Source organism: Heteronotia binoei, chromosome 8 (assembly GCF_032191835.1).
Source record: "Heteronotia binoei isolate CCM8104 ecotype False Entrance Well chromosome 8, APGP_CSIRO_Hbin_v1, whole genome shotgun sequence".
NCBI classification, from domain to species: Eukaryota; Metazoa; Chordata; class Lepidosauria; order Squamata; family Gekkonidae; genus Heteronotia; species Heteronotia binoei.
Genome location: NC_083230.1, coordinates 76,599,164 through 76,620,930, shown reverse-complemented (window position 1 = coordinate 76,620,930; position 21,767 = coordinate 76,599,164). Strand labels below are relative to the sequence as shown.

General features: G+C 44.8%; 1 protein-coding gene across 1 annotated transcript; it reads right to left on the bottom strand.

The window, feature by feature from the left end:
• Positions 1-3,532: 3,532 nt before the first annotated feature.
• EMP1 (epithelial membrane protein 1) lies at positions 3,533-20,516 on the bottom strand. Its single transcript, XM_060245302.1, has 4 exons — positions 20,378-20,516; positions 10,512-10,605; positions 10,254-10,394; positions 3,533-5,597 (listed from the first exon to the last, which is right to left on the bottom strand). The coding sequence occupies exons 1-4, from the start codon at positions 20,453-20,455 to the stop codon at positions 5,434-5,436; spliced, it is 477 nt and encodes a 158-aa protein (XP_060101285.1). The 5' UTR covers positions 20,456-20,516; the 3' UTR covers positions 3,533-5,433.
• Positions 20,517-21,767: the final 1,251 nt, after the last annotated feature.

Genomic DNA, 21,767 nt, shown 5'->3' with positions numbered 1-21,767 from the left:
GATCATGATGAACAAGAATGAAGAAAGCATGTTCCAGTAATGAGCCATGTAGTCTTTAGAGAGTTGTGTATCATTTGCCTTAGAGTTACAGTTTTGGTTTGATGGTGCAGACTCAGGGTGCCTCCACACTAACCACTGTTTCTAGTACTGCCTCTGCTCCTTTATCCCTGAGAATCTGGACAATCAAGGATATCCTGGGCATTTGGCAGAGGGGGGCAAGTCTATCTCAGGAGTCTGCAATCTATGTGGCTCAGAGTAGAGCCAAATATGATTGTTTTAAAAACAAAAAGGAAACCCATGAATTCAGGTATGTTGGTGGGCTAGGTTTGGTAGTCAGAGTGAAAACCACCAAGGAAAGCTCTGCAGAGGAAGGCAATGGCAAACCATGTCTGTTTCTAATTTGCCTTTAAAGCTTCTTGCTGGGGTTGCTATAAGTTGGCTGCCACTGGATGACACACGTGTACTTATGTATGGAGGGGTAGGTAAGGTGATAGAATAGCATGTGAAGAGAATGACAGGTACATATTTTTATGAAACTAAAGGGCTTTACAGAAAGGGAGGTGATAGAGGTGAACAGTGGCCAGTAATCTAAGTATAGGCCATATACAGATTTATGTCAGTGCACAAAAACAATTGTTTACTTTATTAATAAACAATTCATTACTTATGATGAGATCTTGTGTGCTACTTCTTAATAAAGGACTTGTAACAGCCAGCATTTTGGCTGAAGAAACTGCCTTCATAAGAAATATCCCCCTCCCTTAACTCATTCTTAAGAATTATTGCAGGGCCCCAGGCTCAGCATCAATATTAGGGTTGCCAATCCCCAGGTGGGGGCAGGGGATCCCCCAGTTTGGAGGCCCTCCCCCCGCTTCAGGGTTGTCAGAAAGCGGGGGGGGGGGAGTGGAGGGAAATGTCTGCTGGGAACTCTATTATTCCCTAGGGAGATAACAGATCCGCTGTTATCTGAAGCTCTGGGGGGGGGGGCTGTTATTTGAAGTAGAGGCACCAGATTTTCAGTATAGCATCTAGTGCCTCTCCCCAAAATACCCCCCAAGTTTCAAAAAGCTTGGACCAGGGGGTCCAATTCTATGAGCCCCAAAAGAAGGTGCCCCTATCCTTCATTATTTCCTATGGAAGGAAGGAATTGAAAAGGTGTGCCGTCCCTTTAAATGTGATGGCCAGAACTCCCTTTGGAGTTCAATTATGCTTGTCACAGCCTTGATCTTGGCTCCACCCCTAATGTCTCCTGGCTTCACCCCCAAAGTCCCCAGAGATTTCTTGAATTTGACTTGGCAACCCTAATCAATATGGATTCTCCTGTGCTGAGGAAATGCAGCTATGGAACATGGTTTAACATGTAGGAATCATGGGGTGCAAAGATGCCAGTCTTGCTAAGCATATTTCCCAGGAGAATACTAGAGTCAGGTTAAGTGAGAAGAACTGGGGGCTGAAGCTTAGAGCACAGTCACATTGGGCCAGGCGTGGCCTGCTCTTCATTGCTGCTGATACAAGTGTTAATAATTTCCCCATTAGGAACTCATGCTCTTCCAGTGAATGGGTTAGAACCCAAGAGACTATTCCACATGCAGAAGTTCTTCCTTTTCCCACAAAAGAGTCATTTTACATATTGCACAAGAGTGGTTCACAAGAAAAGTGGTTCTATCTCCTTTTAGTCTTGATAATTCTGGGGCTGAATTCACTTTTCTTGGATATTCTACTTAAATCACCTGAGTGGAGATTACTTGGGGTCTTGTAGACCCCTGATGCATATGTGTGACTCTGTGTGTGTGTGTAAAGTGCTGTCAAGTCAGCTAATTTATGGCATCGCTGCAGTGTTTTCAAAGCAAGAGACAATCAGAGGTAGCTTGACATTGCCTGCCTTTGCTTAGCAACCCTGGACTTCCTAGGTAGTCTCCTCACCAAGAACTAACCAGAGTTGATCCTGCTTAGCTTGCAAGAGCTGACCAATATCTGGGAGGTGCAGTATTTCACTTTCCCCATTCATTTTAATTGTGGTTTAACTGATCTCAATGCCATCTTAATGAAACCTTCAACTTAAAAAAGAACTCAATGGGAAGGGGATGTGAAACATTACCAAATAATAGACCACTGTATTGTATCCCTTTAAGTGGTACAAGGGAGAACTTATAAATATATTTATATCCTTTTGGGATCACTTATGAACCCCAAAGTGTAGGAGGGTTAAATTGTTTCCTGATTATTCACATTTTTCTGGGTTTGCTTTCTTTTTAACTTGACTGCCCCCTTGTTCTTTATTTTCACCTTCAAACAGGCATCTTCATTATGCTGCCAACAATTCCCCTTGGATCTTGCTGCTGAGGTTTTGAAATGCTTCAGAATATATTTGTATTTTCAAACTTTCTTGCTAAGATGAATTAACTGGTGTTTATCTCAAGTGGGACAAGGAGCAGGTTGAGGAATGAAAGATGTACCATGTAACCAAGAACTGAAGTTCATTTGCCCTCTTAGCATGGTATGTTATGTTATTTTCATTAATACCTATGCATTTATCGGCCAGGCCAAGTACATAAAAATGGCTTTTGTGATGCAATTGCACAGGTTCCAGTGGGAAACTGAGGCTGGATCTTTTGAACCCTGGAAACTGGTTGCACTTTAAAGCAGATACCCTGAACAGCATTGAAGAGTGGCATTGAAACTAATTGTAACCAGAGTGCAACCAATCTGGGGCATGAATTATGTCCAGCTGTCTCAAAATAAATGAATTTTCCAAGCATCTGGGTGGAGCAAAAGTAACTAATATCATTGCCTGATAGATAAGATACAAAGTGGTGAATACACATTTCATAATGTAAGTTTTTTAATTGCTGAATCGGAACAGAGCTATGTCCTGACTGGAACCATGACTAGAGTGAAGGGGCTTTCCGGTGCAGATCCTCCTACTTCCCCCTTCCAGCTGCTCTTGAGCATCAGCAGAAACTATGGAGCAGTTCAACAAGTTAAAAGGAGCTACCACTAAGGGCAGGGAATCCGAGAGAAATGGCTTCTGCTCTTTGCATCCAAATTTCTGTCTCCCACAGTGCCAAGGGATGGTCCTGGGAAGCTCTAAAGAAGCAGGACAGAGGGTATTACCTTCCATTGTTTGTCCTCAGCATCTGGGAAATTTTCTTTATTGCCTTTATACATGGAAGTTCCATTGCTTCATGGCTCATTGTGAATGATGGGTGATTCTCCATGAATGCGAGCAATTCACTTATAGATCCAAAGGGTTGGGGTGGTGGTGTTTTGCTCCTTAAATGTGGAACATCTATAGGTGCCATAAGTGTCTGTTAGATGTAATCCCTGAGTATTGTCCTCTGACTCACATAAAAAGCCAGTGAAAGGCATTACACCTAGCTGGTCCTTTACTTGAAGGGTTGGGAGATCTTTAGTACAGAGGTGTGTGTGTGATGGAGAAGCACTCATTTTTACAGTCAAACTTGGCTTTGTAGAGCTGCAAAGCAATATTTACACGTACTGAAATGAACTAAATTCATACAAGACTCCTGTTTGGTAAAGGAAATGGAATTTATTGTTGTTTTTTTCATATCCCTACAGTCAGGATATCTGTATCAAAATATTTACAATGACTGCACATGGAGAGATGGCAAGTACAATACTAGAACATATCCCCCAAATTCCAAAAAAAGCTTACATGTAAAAAGAATATAACAATGAGAGAAAGGAAACACTGTTTATACTAAGCCTGCAGCCCTGAATTAGGCCAGACTTGAATGTGATGCTGGTGAGGCAGAAGAGCTCCCCCGGGGGCTTTTGCATGTACACTGCATTGGCTATATGGGTAAAGTTTGCATTCTGGTACAGGATCCACAAGGGCCACAGATTTCTGGCGTGCAAACTAAGTACACACAGTAGCTTTTCACAGGTTTGTTGCAAATGAGGCTGTGAAGTCATGCCAAGTTGTACAGGGAAACTCTTTCTTTGCTTCACCTGCCTCACATTTAAAGCTGGCCTTTGTCACCCCTTTACATGAGACTTGAGTGGGATGAAGTGGAAATAGGGTCAACCACCTTCTCACCACTCACTACTGAGATGGATCTAACTGGCAGGAGTACCTGGCCTGAACATCCTGATGCAGACCGTCAATATGACATCATAATAAATCCTTTCTGTTCTCATGCAGCCATTTCCTGCTTGGATCTCTGTTTGCCAAATGTAATGAACTGACCTTCATCTCACCCCACTGGAGGGTCACATTGTGTGCACTGAAAGTTCAGGGGAAAACTGAAGACTGATGCAACACAGTGCAGGTGTTCCCTAAAAGCATAGTTACATGGAACCTTCACTCGGATGGCCAGTTTTAACCTGGGCCGGGGAGGATTATTCTGTGATAGGGGAATATTCTGTGATAGTAGGGCTTCCCCTCCACTCAGGACAGGTCATAGTTTCAGTGCAAGATCCATGACTAAAAACCTTATCCTCTGGACAGAAGCCCATCTCCCCTTCTTTAGGTACTCAACAGTGACAGAAGAGCTAGTCACACAAATCCTCTTTGATGCAGAGAGGAAAGTTCCTAGAGTGTCTCTGACAGGACTAGAAGTGGCCTTTTCCATCTCATTGATTGTACACTACATATATCACAACTCAATGGCATCAGTGGGACACTGGGAGGTCTTAAAGTGCAGGTACACATTGTGAACAGTAATGGAAGTCCAATACCAATGATCTTCTTACCAGCACTAAGAACCCCATCATATAGGACTGTTTGCCTGTCTGTTTCTGCTCCTCCCTGGCCCACATTCACCTTTATTTCTCCTCCTCATTAGCTTTTCTTCTAACCTCTTCAGAACCAGTAGCCCCATTTCCCTCTTAAGAATGAAATGTGGAGGTGGTGGAACCAGAAAACATAATACTAGGATTCGGTCTCACTTTAGTCAGGTTGCTCCTATATTTCATGTCTTTAACCTTTTAAAAATGTATTTAAGGGGTTCTGTACCATCATTTTAGTGGACATGAAATTTGACACCTGCCACAATGAGTGGAAATAGCTTACAGACAGTGTAGGGGAATGCATTGCAAACACTGAAGATTTAGGGAAGAACGCTGAAGAGCTAGTATCTCAAGTATTTTGTCTGTCATCAGAAAGGCAGAAAATGTAAGGTTCTTTACAATGGAATTGAGTGTGTAATTTTGTGAGCGAGAAGACAGCTCCTGCCTACTTTGGTGGTTCTTCAAGCATCTTCATGATCCTGTTTATCCATTACACATGGAGGGCCCAGACCAGCTTTTCTCTCTCTGGTGGATTCATGTCTGGGGTGGGCAAGTTAGCTGAGCAGTGTATGATTCATTTCTTTTGGCAAACTGTTCTCATAGCAAAAATGACTTCACATCCCTCCCACAAGCCCTCCCCAATATTTCCAATCCTCCCTCCCCATTTCATCATCAGAACCCTCATTTCTTTCTGAGCACAAGGTACAGAACACCAATGATGAAGCTGAAGCAAAAACAGATCCAAGCCAGTATGAAAGAGTAGCCATGGTGAAACTTGTCTGCCGGCTTAAAGTATTGTGGGAATCGGGCTGTGTAGATGGAGACAGCAATACAAATGCATAGCCCTGTAAAAAGAAAGGGGGGGGGGGAGAGACAAGAACATCCAGATGATCTTAGGTGTCACAGTGATGACTATGGGAAATTAGACCAGAAGGCAAGCGAGATGGATGAACTGACAACGACTGATTCACTGATCTGATATGAACATGAAAAACATTCAGGTTCATTGCCAAATTTCAGTTTGTAGCAGATTGTTACAGTAAGGCTTCTAAAGCATGCTATAGATGCAGTAATTCATGTCAGAGGGTCTTTATTTTGACCCTTTGCACAGGTTCGAAGTCTCCCTGAGCATCTAGGAATAATCTCCTCTGGATTAGCCAAATGAAACCATAGCAGTGCCATAGTTACAAACCCTGTCACACATGGAGGATACTTTGACAAATACAGGGATTCTTAGGTTAACCCTAACCAGATTTCCAGGGTTTTGTTGTTGTTCTTTTAGGAAAAGCAAAAGAAGATTTTTGTCAACCCAAAGGTGAGCAGTTCCTGAAATGTAGGCATATAAGAGCTGCATCAGAGCATGTGTGATGGATCAGAACAAAGGTTCCAGTACTCTGTCTCTGAGTGCAACTAACCTGATGTGCCAAGAAGCTTCACAAGCAGAGCACAGTGGTAAGTACTATCTCTGTTCCTTGTCTCCAGCCATCTGGTCACCTGGGGTCTTTGTCAGCTGGCCTGGCTCTCATGCTTGGAATGTCCTCACCTGCCCACAGTCCCATTCTTTCAAAGGTGGTGGGGGGGGAGAAGATAAGCAAGTTCTTATCACCATCACTTGCACCTGCCCTATCTTAGGGGCTTGGGAGGCTAGTTCCCAGTGGCTATGATGACTTACACCCGCTTGGCATGAGGCAAGCACCACTCCTTGCTCAGCCCTGGAAGCAAGTGATGATGGTGGTGATGCTGGGGCCCCATCCTGGACTTTTCCCCCAGGGCCCCAATCATTAAAACAGTTCCGACTAGCTTGGTGTCAGGGGGTGTGGCCTAATATGCAAATAAGTTCCTCCAGGGCTTTTTTCTACAAAAAGTTCTGTGCAAAAAAATGGTGTTGCACACAAACCATGAGCCAAGCATGCTTCCTCACTCAATCAACAAAGGAACATGCAACCAGAGTTCTGTTGAAGCAGAATTTGTTTATATAAGGCTCTCTCTATACCAATATCTCCTGTGTTTCTCAAGGAACCAGGTCCAATACAGCAATTTATATACATTTTGATAACATGGGATAGATTAATTATAATTGTTTTTTCAAAACATGACCCAAAAGTTTTTCTCTGTTCCCACTGGCCAGTTTCCCCTTGAATTACTTGAGCCCTTGCAAAAAGCTGAGCCATTGCTGGTACAAAAATGTGTATACTTTTGCAGATCCAAAAAAATGCTAGCCAAGGCCAGTTGTGGGTGACTGAAATTTCTGTTACTAGGGCAACTCTGGATTATTCTGGGATGCTTTGGTCTTTTCCTGAAGTGCCTAGGTCAGTTTACTGTTGCTCTGACCCATCTGCAGCTGTATGTGATGTGGAAGTTTTCCTCTAGAATGTTTCCCTTTGCTTAATACTTTCCCTGAGATAAAGACTTTTGTTTAAGAACACAACCTTCTCTCTCTTGCTAATATGGTCGAGGACCTGCCTACCTGAGGGACCGTCTCTCCCCATACGAGCCCCAGAGAGCACTGAGGTCAGCAGGGAAGAACAATCTGACTATCCCTGGGCCAAAGGAGGCGAAATTGCAGAACACCCGTGCACGGGCCTTCTCCGTTGCAGCTCCATGCCTATGGAACCAGCTCCCAGAAGAGGTGTGGGCCCTGTGGAGTCTAGACCAATTCTGCCTGCAAGACCATCCTTTTTAGGTTGGCCTTTGCAGACTGCTGACTAAGGATTGCTGAACTGATGGATCTGCCAAAGTGACTCTGTTCAGTGATCTTCGCCATCAGGCAAACAGACAGAATAGCGCCAGGAACACCACTGTTACTGTTAAATTATGTCAAATGTAAATTGGAATGGTTTTTTAAGATAATGCTGATTTTTAAATTATTATATAACTTTTTGTATGAATATCTTGTTAGCCGCCCTGAGCCTGCCTAGGCGGGGAGGGCGGGATATAAATAAAATTTATTATTATTATTATTATTATTATTACTTAATGTTTTCTCTATTAGAAAAATAAGGCTTCAATATAAAATGTTTTAGGCTTAATCAATATATCCCATATTCAAGTATGATTCTCAGTGTGAGGCACAGCTTCTAATTAATCCCTGAAGTGTTAGTGAAAGTTTAATATGCCAGCAGGTTGATTTGTGCATCAATGGTGACATCAGGGGATGTGGCCTAATGTGCAAATGAGTTCCTGCTGGGCTTTTTCTACCAAAAAAGCTCTGTGTGGATGTATGGGAAGAAAGATAAATTGTTCTAGCTGGAAAGTTGTAAAGGGAAACAGAGGTGAAAACTCCAAATGTGTTTGGCTGTTCTCTGAAAATCAGACCAAAATTCTTCAGCAGCTTTGTGTGTAATCTTTCCCCAAAAAACCAGCACCCATCAAGAGCTTTTATGACAAAAAATTCTATACATTCATTGTGTGCAAAGGGAAGAAATATTTCTTTTTGTTCACCCTATCTTAATGTCATTGGATTACCCTGAACTCAAGCATTTTGACTGAAAGTAGAGTATTTTCGCTCCATTTCCTCTATGTACACAGTGTTCATAATTTTAGAGATCTTCGTTGTATCCCTCTATAATCATTTCCCAGCCTGATAAGCCTTCCTTCATAGGGCAAATGCTTCAACTCACCCTCCAGCCAATCATTCAAAGACTGTTTCATACTTATTCTCTTATAATTTAACCTTATTCAGTTTGGTGTAGTGGTTAAGTGTGTGGACTCTTATCTGGGATAACCGGGTTTGATTCCCACTTCTCCACTTGCAGCTGCTGGAATGGCCTTGGGTTAGCCATAGCTCTGGCAGAGGTTGTCCTTGAAAGGGCAGCTGCTGTGAGAGTCCTCTCAGTCCCTCCCACTTCACAGGGTGTCTGTTGTGGGGGAGGAAGGTAAAGGAGGTTGTGAGCCGCTCTGAGACTCTTTGGAGTGGAGGGCAGGATATAAATCCAATATCTTCTTCTTCTTCTTCGTGATGATTACTTGAACACCAGTTCCAAGGAGTTCAATGAGATCTGCTCTCAGGTAAGTGTGCATAAGACAGTAGCCATGTCATGCAATCCTAAGAACATTTCCTTGGTAGTGAGCCCCACTGAATAGATCTGAGCAGGAGTCTGAGTAGACCTGCTTAGGGTGGCACCATTAATGACATGCCACATGTGCAGAGGCTTCCCTGTGACTGTAAGGAGCACTAGTTCTGGTAGCCAATACAGATGACCACACAGACAGAACCTCCTTCTAGCCCTCACTTTGCTCTACACACCTAATAAAAATATGGCTGTTGTCACCTCCCTCCACTTACCCTACAAGCACTGCCTTTGTTTTCTGGTTGGAGAGAAGCTAAGAAATCACTGCCATGATTACCCCGCCCCCCCTTGTTATGTCTGACATGGCTACTATTGTAGTTGAGAAGAGCATGAAGAGCAGAATGCAGCACCCTCTTGGTTCTTTTGGGATGCAGCTGGCCAGTAAGTAGCCCAAGAGCCCTGTCATTGTCCTACTCTAGAATGCATGACAAGAAGCTTTGGCAGCTTTTCCGCTCAATGTTCTCCCTCCTTGACTCTTTGGCAGAGACAGGTCAGCCAGTTACTCAAGAAGCCTGCTAGCTTTCCTAGCTAGGAACACTGCTGTTGGTTGGGACAGGCTCCTGCCAGGTGAACCACTAAGGATGCCAACCTTCAGATGGGGCATGGAGAGCTCCTGAAATTACAACTCAGTCTTCAGAATACAGTTCCCCTGGAGAGAACAGCTGCTTTGGAAGGTTGACTCTCTGACATTATATCTTGCTGGGGTCCCTCCTCTCCCCAACCCCTGTTTGTCCCAGGCTGGACTTCCAAATCTCCAGGAATATCAAACCCAAAGCTGGCCATAACAGGGCTTGTGGAACTCTGGCCTGAGAGAGAGAGGAGTCCTCTCTGTGATTGGGAGCAAAGCTTGTGCAAGAGTGATTTGTCTTGGCAGCAGGTAAATTGGACCATGGCTTTGTGTAAGTCTGCCTGTGGTCTCATGTACCCTTTCAACCCCAGTTAAATTCACCATAGCAGGATTCAAGCCAGATGGGGAACTGGCCAGTTTCACGGAAGCCTGTTTGCTGCTTTCCTTTCCTTTCTTTCTCCTCTTCCTCCTCCCCTTTGGACAACCTTTGCCTAACTCTGAGTGGTGGAAGGAAGATCCTGCCCTGGGTCCTGAGTTGTCAGGCAGAACGTGGGCTTACCAATACGTTGGTAAGGGAAATAAAGGGAAAGTTGTAGTTGGACACATAACCTCTTGACCCTGTTCTGTGCCCTAAACTGTGCTGCAGCCAATCTACTCTCCAACCATCATAAGGTTCCATTCATCCTGAATCCTAATTATGCAGCCAGCACAAACTTGGAAGGAAGTCTCTTTGAGTTCAGTGGGGCTTACTCTCAAAGTAATAGTGCATAGGACTGCAGCCTCAGATGGGTCATTTTCTCTCCATGCCAAGAAATTGTGTTCCTTAAAATCATCACATGCCCTCTCAGTGGGCATTAACTTACAGCAAACCAGCAGGCAGCCTCCAGTGATGTAGAAGCGTTTCCCTTTCTCCATAGTGAAGAGCTGCACCATGAACATGACCAGGGAGATGAAGGAGAAGATGATGGCCAGGATCATGAAGGCTTGGACTGTCTTGAGGGCAGCTGGCAACAAAGGGAGAGAAGAGGGAGAGTTATGAGTAGGAAGGCACCACCCTGGGGCCAATGGCAACAGCATGCTGCAAAGTGTGCAGAAAACTCAAGAGATAATCAGTCACTTACGTTGGTCATCTTCTGGGAAGAAAACATCCCCACAGTGGTTTCCTTTACATTGCTGCCAGAGTCCTGATGTGAAGTTGCCGCTTACCATCCAGACCTGAATTAAAACAGAAGAGCAATGCTTGTTCTTTGTGGCTTTCTCATGAAGGAAATTAATTTGCCATGATAAATCTAGAAAGGCAACTAGGTTAGTATAGCATCTAGCAACTGTTTTTGCATTTTACATAATTATAGTTATTTACTTCATTTATACCTCACTTTTCTCCCCAGTGGGGGTTCACAGTGGCTTGCATCATGCTCCTCGTCTCTGCATCCAGAGAAAAGGTCTACATTCCTGCACCGAAAGGCTTCCCAAATTATATAACCAGAGAACTCCATGATTTAGAAAATGTGTATCTTTTTTCTGTTCATTTTGGAATATGTTTTTGGGGAAATATCACACAAATAACAAAGGCAATCTCTGATGTGGCTGTACACTATACTTGTTTGCTCAGCAGTCAAGACAAAACATCTACTCTATTCATAAAGTAGGATAGAGTGGGGGGGGACACCAACTGACAGTATTCTGAGGTTCAAGATGGAACCTAAAACTCTAGAGGGGGGGGAGTTATCTGCACAGGGCTGGACCAATTTATTTTGTCACCCCAAGCAAGGGGTCCACACTGCTAGTGGAAAGCCTCTTGTGCTGCTGATGGCTGAGAGATAACTGAGCCCCCACTGAGCCATCAGCACCCTCTTCATTTTACTCCCCCCAAACAGTTGCTTGGATAGTTTGACCCTACATAGAGAGAGCATTCTTGTGACAAGTATTCCAGAATCTTTAGAAAATCAACAAGTACCAGTGGGGAACTGGAAACAAACAGTGGTAGCCCTGCCATTAGGCATGCATTAAGCATTTGCCTAGGGTGCCAGGCTGAGGGGTGCCAAATTAAGGCCCCCCCTCCTGGCCCGATAGGCAAATTTGGCACCACACTACCACCTGCACCCTTCCACTCCCCTTCCTGTGGCATGCAGCTTGTGGCAAAGCTGGAGGAGGGTGGGGAGGGTGGGGAGGGTGCCTGGCCTCTGCAGCACTCTCTGAGCACCACAGAGAGGCCATGTGTGTGCCAGCCAGCTGGCACACATGCAGCCTCTCTGCAGCACTCAGAGAGTGCAGCACAGACCATGTACCAGCTGGGCATCCTTTCCACCCTCCTCTTGGCTTTGCTTATGGGGGTAGAAGGATGTGAGCAGTGGGACAGGCACCATGGAGAAGGGTGGTGGGTGGTGGGATGGAGTCTCTGCCCAGGGTGCTATGTGCCCTAGGGCTGTCCCTGGAAGCAAATCTGGGGATCTTTTGAAGGGAGCTTGGGATGGTGGAGGATGAGGCATGCATGGAGCACTGGGAGCAAAAGGTAACAAAGAGAGGGAGAATGGACTGAAAGACTGGGGAGAAGCATCTGCAAAGTCTTGTATTCAGTGGCCCTACTGCAGACATCCCCAGTCATGCCTTATTTGTTCATTCTCTCTGTATGTGTTAAATCTTTTCTCTACAACTCTGAAAGCTGGAGAGCTATTTTCTTTTAAAGCACAAAGTGAGATTCTGTGGTAGATACATATTTCATCCTATGCTGAGCTTAAACAGAGTGTGTATGATGACTTTTCTGAAGGGTCAGTATCTCGATGTTCAATGAAGTTGAGAGCAGTAAATTCAGTACAACTTGAACCGAGTGGTGCAAATGACACTCCTTCCACAAAGCTTGCTGCTTGAGTTACAGCCTCTGAATTGAATGGAGGACAGATTTCCGTAGAATAATCTGGCACTGACACATCTTGGTGCTTGGTTGCTGCCCTCTGGCTACAGCACCTCAGATATGATTTCACCCAACCAGAAGCAATTAGGATGGGTTTGACCATGACTGGAGATGCCTCCCTGCCGTGAATTTGCAGTTGCTGTAAACATTCTGTGGTTCTTTCATCTCACTGAATATTAAGAACAAGCAATCATTTTGGAGGAATACTATCAAACAGCTGCCTCTGGGATCCTCTGATGTGGGGTAGATTTGGACACAAGTGTTAATGTGGTTTTATTGTAATGCTTTTTGACTAAATTGCTAGACACTTGGAAGAAATTATAGGTTAGAAAATCAGGATGTATATAATTTTAATAAAACCATGAATTTAAAGGGCAGCTGGACTATTGCACTCTGAATCCAATGACATTCTGTAGATTCTTTTACTTTTGTACTATTAAAAATATGAGAGAGAGCTGTGATGTGATATCCCTTTTTCAGAGCCTCTGCCCTAAATCCTCCTTAAGAATTATTTTTGTGGAAAGAGAGGGTGATGAGTCTGGTCAGCTCTTGCCATAAAATTGACTATTCTTTTCTATTTCTTTTGGAGACTATCCAGATATATGTATAATTTTGGGAGTCAAGTGTACATTCTTAATATCCTCCTGACCCAAGGAGGCTGCTTAGGTCTACTCAAAAGTAAGTAATTTTATTCATTGGTGCTTAATCTCAGGAAAATGTTCTTAGGGTTGCAACCTCAGTTAATGAGGTTTTTGTCTAAATAGCAACTAGTGTAGTTAGTGGTGATGTACATGCAGGCATTCGGAGGTGAAAAGGTCTTTTCCCAGGATTCTTCCTGTGGCCACCTTCCAACCAGTATCTTTGGAAATTGCTCTCTAGGTCAATATTTTCTGGGACCAACAAAGAGCTTCCCAGGCATCTTTATCTGAGCAGGTAGCAGACCACAGAAGTCTGTCCCCTCAGAACTCAACTGAAGCAGGAGATGAGCCAAACACTGGAACAACAGAGTGTTGGAAAAATAAAGAACCTATTGTGGATTCCTGAGGTTTTGGCTTCCTGTTGGCTTCCTGTTGTTCAATGTTGTTCTAGCTTTTTCATTTAAGGGATGAGTTGTTGTTACACAGGAGCAACCACCAGGGGTCATCATAAACTTAAGCAGTTAGCAGCTCGGGGGTTATGTAAATATATGTGGGTAGACTTGGATGGACCAAGGTAGTCAGTTCTCAGAAGATAAGCAGTGTTGGCCCTGGTTAATACTTGGATGGGAAACCACCATGGAATTCTAGAGTTATTATGCAGAGGAAGGCACTGACAAACCACCTCTGTTAGTCTCATGCCTTGAAAACCCTTTGGGGTTATCATAAGTGACTTGACATCACTTTACACAGAGAGAGACTTTGAGAAGTCCTTACATGCGCCTTTGAGTTCTCTTACCAGTCAGCAATGGATCTGGGCACCTAACAGTCCTAATCAGATTAACTGAGAAATATCCCAGAAATCCAGTGGAACGTATCCTAGTAAGCATTGCTTATTAATGGAGTTTTGATTTAAATAAGTCATTTAAACATCAGTCCTCAAGAGGTTTCCTGGACACAGTTACTACACTTTAAGTTCTGCCTTTCTTCAACCATGGAACTTCAGGTGGTGTACAGAAGTGACTCTGTGTGGGCTCCCATCCAAGCAATGAGTAGACCCTGATCTACTTAGCTTTTCCAACCACCCCCGTAACCCACATGAATAAGTCTTTTACAGATAATATGGTTTGGTAACAGCAGTTTTTGACTCATTTCCCAGCAACTCCTAAAAAGCCACAAGCACCCACCATTCCACAGATTCCCATAAAACAGGGGCAGACTGGGGAGTGTAAATGGCTCAGGAACAAGCCAGACCGAGTGACTTGCCCCTGTGGTGCTATGAGCCAACAGCGCTGGGATGCAGGTCAGACTCAATCCAAAGCACTGACAATGGGCATTGGCTCAACCATTGCTTCTGGCAGCAGAGTAGGAGGAAGCAACTATTGCTGAAAAAGGCCTTGAACCAAGTAATTCCTGAAACTCTGGTGGATCTGCTGCAGCTTGGGGCACCCTTCAAGGACTTTCCTGGTAAGTGAAATGGCTGGTCCACCCCTGCAGTTAAACCATTAGGATGGAAATTAGACGACAGCACTTTTGCTTCTCTTGTGAAGGCTGTACTTATCCTGGCACGCTTCCTGTCACTTGCCTAATTAAAAGGATAAGCTACCTTTTAAACAACAAACTGCTTGGGGTCATTTCAAATGTGCAGCTTCTCTGGAGGCCAATCTAAACTGAGATCACTGTACCTGGGAGCAAATTTTCCAGTAATAATCTACAGTGCAGTCACCTGACTGAAAGAATCATAATGACTCGCAGTGGTGATCAGAACTCTATTGTCCTCTGTAGAGGAATACTTGCTTGATGACTGCTCTTTAGGACTAAGTCCTATAAAGAAATTTTGAAGGAGCTCGGCGTGCTTAGCCTAGAGAGGAGGCGGCTAAGAGTGATATGATTGCCATCTTCAAGTACTTGAAGGGCTGTCATATAGAGGATGGTGTGGAATTGTTTTCTGTGGCCCCAAAAGGTAGGACCAGAACCAGTGGGTTGAAATTAAATCAGAAGAACTTCCTGACCGTTAGAGCGGTTCCTCAGTGGAACAGGCTTCCTCAGGAGGTGGTGGGCTCTCCTTCCTTGGAGGCTTTTAAACATAGGCTAGATGGCCATCTGACAGCAATGAAGATCCTGTGAATTTAGGGGGAGGTATTTGTGAGTTTCCTGCATTGTGCAAGAGGTTGGACTAGATGACCCTGGATGTCCATTCCAACTTTATGATTCTATGATTAATATTGCAGGGCTAGTGCCACCCTTTTTCAGGGTGTTGTCTTTCAGTTCACTTTACTGGCTCATCTCTAGGAATTTATCTGACTGACAAGTACAATCCTGAGCACCATTCTAAGTGTTGAAGTCAGTGGACTTGGAAGGGTGTAACTCTGCTTAGGCCTGCATGGTAAGTGAAACATTTTTGTACTGAAGCTCATCCAAAAAAGCAGTTTCCCCCTCCTTCTCCCATGTGATAACTTGGACTCTTAGCGCATATTCACCTAGCTAGCAGGGCAGGTGGCAGCTACAGGAAAAGCTGGCATTCATAGGCTTCCATCCCATGACAAGCCAGTTTACATTCATCTGCCACCATGCATGTGATTCATATGCCGGTGCTCTACCACTACTTTTCTTTTGGGAAAGTGTTTGTAGCAGCATAAACCAGGGAACTGAGGATGGGAAGGCACTGTCACAGGAAATAATGATGTCTCAAAGGGGTCTAGGAATCAGTAGATTTATTAACTCATTTTGAGGTGAGTTTTTTCCTCAAGGAAAGTTAGAAATCAGTTTCCTTACTGTGACTGCTTCAGCGGCCTTTGAAAATCATTATGCGACTGGAAGCAGCCTGGTACTGCCTTGCCAGTCCCTTCAACTCAGCATGCTCTGCTCTGCCTGGTGATGGCTCTCCAGACTACAGACTTTTGTAAACACCTGAGATCAAGATCCTTTTGCTGGAGAGGACAGAGATTGAATCTGGGACCTTCTGGTTGCAGAACATGTGCTCTCCTTTTCATGAGAAGGGAGGTTACTTGACTGATAGCATATCTGAGCTCAATGCATGGGTTACCTTTGAGCAAACACAAGTAGCCAGATCACCACCCCTGGACAGCAGTAAGAACAGGCTTTTCCTGTTGGTGCCAAATGCTGCCACATGGGAGTCTGGGTCAGCTGGAGCCCTGGCCAGCCCAGGTGGAGCTCCACTCCTGTGGGCTCCAGCCCCGCCCCCCCCAAAAAGCCCTGCTAGCCAGACTATGCATAAGATAGGGGATCTGTCAGAAACACTCTGGTGTTTATTTTAAAATACAGAACTGGTTGTGGGGGGGGAGAGATCAAGTCCCAGTCATGACACAGGGCCAAGGAGTTTGTCTCTTTCTCCCAATAACAAGTGCAAAATAATGCACATTGGGGCCAAGAATCCCAGCTACAAATACAAGTTGATGGGGTGTGAACTGGTAGAGACTGACCAAGAGAGAGATCTTGGGGTCATGGTAGATAACTCACTGAAAATGTCAAGACAGTGTGCGTTTGCAATAAAAAAGGCCAACGCCATGCTGGGAATTATTAGGAAGGGGATTGAAAACAAATCAGCCAGTATCATAATGCCCCTGTATAAATCGATGGTGCGGTCTCATTTGGAGTACTGTGTGCAGTTCTGGTCGCTGCACCTCAAAAAGGATATTATAGCATTGGAGAAAGTCCAGAAAAGGGCAACTAGAATGATTAAAGGGCTGGAGCACTTTCCCTATGAAGAAAGGTTGAAACGCTTGGGACTCTTTAGCTTGGAGAAACGTCGACTGCGGGGTTACATGATAGAGGTTTACAAGATAATGCATGGGATGGAGAAAGTAGAGAAAGAAGTACTTTTCTCCCTTTCTCACAATACAAGAACTCGTGGGCATTCGATGAAATTGCTGAGCAGACAGGTTAAAACGGATAAAAGGAAGTACTTCTTCACCCAAAGGGTGATTAACATGTGGAATTCACTGCCACTGGAGGTGGTGGCGGCCACAAGCATAGCCACCTTCAAGAGGGGTTTAGATAAAAATATGGAGCACAGGTCCATCAGTGGCTATTAGCCACAGTGTGTGTGTATATATAAAAAATTTTGCACTGTGTGACACAGAGTGTTGGATGGATGGGCCGTTGGCCTGATCCAACATGGCTTCTCTTATGTTCTTAACATTTCTCCCCTGCAGATTCTACCACAGCTGCTGTTTGCCTTGCATAGGGGGATGATTACAGGTCCCATTAGGTTCACGGCTGCTTGAGATGTGTGTGATTTGCTTCAAGAAAACAGTATAAAGGGAAAAGGTGAATGACACTCATCTCACCATGACTCCAATCCAGATCCCCCTCCTAGATACTTCAAAAAAACCCAACAAACTGTCATTGATCCTGATCACAGGTCTAGTTTGATGCTCAGGTTAGGAAAGAACAAATGGGAACTCACAGGGACTTGCAGGGGGCATTTCCCCCTCATCCACAATTTCCTCTTTCCTTTCTCTGAAAGCCTCCTCTCCCCTTTTCCTGTTTCCTTTCCCTCTTATCGCCCAACAACCAACCTACCTTTATCAGCCCCTCTCTCTTCAGCTTTCCCTTCCCCTGCCAGCAGCCTCTACCTAGGAAAACTATGGCACAGTTGTGTGGTGGTGCCAATCACCAGGCCAAGGCCACTTGCAGAGTAGGGAAACCTCAAGAACTTTCTCTTAAGCTCTTAAATATATATATATTGGATGGTTTTAACCACTCCCAAGTAAAGATCTCTGTGCAAGTGCAGAGAATGCACTTAACTCCTATATGGTCATTGGTGACTGCAGCTGAGTCCAGAAGCTTCACCAAGCCCAATGGCAGCCATGGCAGCCTGGAGACATGGCAGCAGAACCCAGGAGCTGGTCAGGGCCCATCAGCGACCAAAGAGGTGTGCAGCCTTGCTAGGCTTGTTAGCAGCACAACCCAGGAGCTGTCCCGGGCCCAACAAGAAAGCGTGTGTGGGGGAATGGATTCTCCCCGTGAGTTTAATGGGCCCACACTTGTATATTCTAATAGCCACATTTGCCAAATCTGAGAGTACTTAAATCTGGTGACTGGAGCCATGAACAGACAAGACAAATCTTCCTATTAACCTGAAAAACACCCCAGGTTGCAACTCTGAGTTGAGAAATGCCTGGAGATTTAGGTGGTAGAACCAGGAGAGGGTGGGATTTGGGAGGGGAGGGACTTCAGCATGGTAGCCATTTTCTCCAGGGGAACTTATCTCTGTCACCTGGAGATCAGCTGAAATCCTATCTGGAGGGAGTCCCTCAAGTTTGTGGCAAAATCTGGTTATTGTCAGTGTGGCCCTGATTTAAATACCCACAGATATGGGCCACGCTTGGCTATTCTGCAGATGATTCTGGCCTCAAACCTTGCAGTTTAGGCACCTGTTCTCTGCCATTGGTTGATTTGTGTGTGTCTGCGTGAAAATAAATGGCCTGGTCTTAGTTTTCAGGGATTGGACTAGAAGAAGGCCTTTTTATTGCTTCTGAGTTTCAGATTCTCAGTACACAAACCTCCCTTCAAAATTGCACCTCAGGCTGTTGTGTGTTGTTGGCAAAGAGGCACAGCTGTTTGCTTTCCTGAAACTTTCAGCTTTTCCTTTTGCATTTCCTATTGTGTTCCGTGCTGCTGATAGCCTGAAGAAAGAATCTGGCTTTTGTTGCAAGAAGCACACAGACCAACAGACAGTGGTGCTTAACAAAAATCATTACAATACATGTTTGTTGGAATCAGGGATAATCAATCATGAAGCATCTAAATAATGTATGTACTTTTTTAAAAATCTGGAAGTATGGAACTGAAAGTCTTGAAGTGTAGTGCAAAGGGCTCTCTGTAGGTATGGTATTTGTGACAGGGTAGTGTTTTTACATGTGAGTGTCCACCAGGGAGCACTATAGCCATAAGCAATTGAGAAGGAAGAAGGAAGCGGCCTGAGAGGAGGGGTCTGGAATGCTTTGGGTTCTTAAATTAATTGATGGTGGGTCAGTTAAGGACAGACACTGAGAGACAAAGCAGGACAATGATGAGATGATCCTAAAGCAAGAAAAAAAGGGAACTCGAGCGTCTAATTTGTTGAACGAGCCCGGCCTTTAACTTGCTTCAAGGCTCTCTGTTGTTTAGCATAAAGGGTGATTTAAGGAATTAAGATTACAGAAAAGGTTTCAAACTCACCATGAATCTCAGCCAAATGTGATCATCATCAGCATTTGCTGATGTATGTTTGAAAAGAAGGGAAAAACATATTTGTTCTTTTGGATCTTTAAAAAATGTATCTGAGTCTGTCAGCAGTTACATGTGAGTATTAACATTCACCCAGATTTCAGCAATAAACCTTGTTATGTAACACGTGTAATTATTTTGTTCCACTGTACCTCCTGAAATTAATTATTTCCACTCATTTTTTTTTTACTTTGATGTTTTATTTTTTAAAGCAGCCATGAAGCGTATGTTTTGGTCCTGAGTGTGCCTGAGTGCAACTGCACTCCAGCATGTGCTTGCATGCAGTGGCAAAACCATGGAGATCTGGCAGCTTCAGAGTGGAAGGGAGATGATGCTGTGCTTCAAGTAGGGGCTGAGATCTGAGCTGCCCCTCCCCCAAAAGCAGAGAACCAGATGTGCCCATCAGGCTGTAAAAACTTACCAACTCCAACCTAGAAGGACATTAAATAATCATCACAGTGCTTGACTTTGCCCAAACAGTTCATGAGAATATTTTATAGTTCCAGCAACAGACAAATAGGGAAGGACCTTATAATTATACAGCAGACAGTCTGGCAGGTGGGGTGATACAGCATCTCAAAACTATTATCTTCTAATCTCACTCACTCAACTGGTTTTTGAGTGGGAAGTGCCCAGGTGTTTTCTACTCCAGGATAGGAGAGTGGAAACATCACCCGTTCCTTCCACACCTTTAGGCTGCCTTGAATTTCTGGTTTCTTTCAATAAATAGGAAGCATTCCTGTTTTCAGGGCGTAACTTATGTTAGAGGTTTCACTGGTGAGTATACGAAGCCAGGGGACCTTAAGCCATATAGAACATAGAGCGTTTTCGCACTGACCTTACTCGGGAGCGACGTCTGGTTTTTGGCCAGTTTACATTTGCGATGCAAAAGCCACGGGACTTTGCGGCTCTTCCGGGTTCTGCGGAGCAATTAGTGCGAAATCCGCGCAGACGCTGCGCGGTGAAGAGGGACGTTGCTCCCGAGTAAGGTCAGTGTGAAAACGCCCATAGTTTGTCTTTTTGTAGTCTCACAGAACCACTGAGCTGGCCCTTATACAAGCCTCTGAAAAATGAACATATTGGCTCTCCGTCTGAAAAGGCATGCTTTCTTTCCTTGGTCTGTAACTGCACTGGAGGGGATCAAATGGCACTGTCTAAACAGTACCCAAGAACAGTGGAAGAGGTTGTGTTTGCTGATGTTACTTACATTAGCAATGGTGGAGACAAACAGCATGATCACCGTGGCAGTGTGGATAATGAAAATGCCAGCCAGTAGCACCAACATCTTGGCTCTGCAGCAGAGGTGTCTCTAATGTTGAGAACTTTGTGGAAGGGAAAAAGAATCACAAGGAGAATGTATTAAAAAGGTGCTGAATCTCAGGACATTTTTGAACTATCATGCATGTGCAAGACACTCAAGAAGTTCTTCTACTCATGCCAACTTAAAGGAGGACACATTGCTACAAAAATGGATCTCCAAACATATTGACAAATATCCCCCTTTGAGGAGGGTGTGTATGTAGAGGAGGGGAACAGTCAAACGTGCCATCTCTCCAGTGGCAGCCTGACTTGGTAGAGCTGAGGAAACACCTTCCCGCTTGGCTCAGCTGGTTACACAAACTGGTCACGGTAAGCAGAGTGAGGGTTGGCATGTCCACAGGCAACATGTGAACTGCTTTGTGGACTGTGCTCAGTGACATTTAGGAAGACCCGTTAGTGGAGGAGACGGATCAATGAAGGTACTGTAATGCTCCCTGCCCAAGAACAAGCCTCGCTTTCAAACAGGCAGCTTCCCAATCTGTTTAAATACAATGAATTTGCCTCAGTACATTTCTGAAGACAGATGCCATTTGTTTTGTGATTAAGTGGATTCATTTTCCCTTCCTGTCCTGTCTGAGAAACAAGTCCTGATTAACTGTGGAACTTGTCTGTTTTGTTGTTGGGAGGTGGGCCAATGATGTTGTCTGTTTAGATTGGGAAATGGTCACATGGTCATCATACTCACTGTTTTGGCCGCAATTAAATAGGAGCTGTGACTGTGCCCCGTTTGGGTATTTCAGGTAGCTGAAGGGACGGTTCTCCTGCCAGTGAATGCTTGGGGCACCCACAATCAGGGCCAGTGGGTGGGAGTATTTCAGGTAGGCAGCCGCCTACAGTGCCACCTGGCCACAGGGGCAGGGGGCAGGCATCCCCTCCTCCTCCCCACTCATGCCTCCCAGGCCAGCAAACATGTGGCTGTCCCTGTTCAGCCCCCTAGGTCGGAGGGCAGAGCAGGGAGTGGGCGGTGCATGTCCCACTCTTTTGCCTGGGGTGCCAGAAACCCCAGCACTGGTGCTGCCCATAACAGAGGGCACCAACATGCTGCAAGAGTTCGGCTCCCCCGTGGCTGCTGGCAACCTATGAGGCAATCAGCATCCCCTCCTGGACTGTGCCACTGCCAGCCAGGCCTGAGACAAAGGGCTTGGCAATGGTGCAGAAGTGATGGCTGCTCCTTGCTTGGCATGACAAAAGGGTACTTGTCTACTAGACTCCTACTTTGTTTCACTGCTTCAGACCAACACGGCTGCCTACCAAAAGGGTACATGTGTTCACCTTTA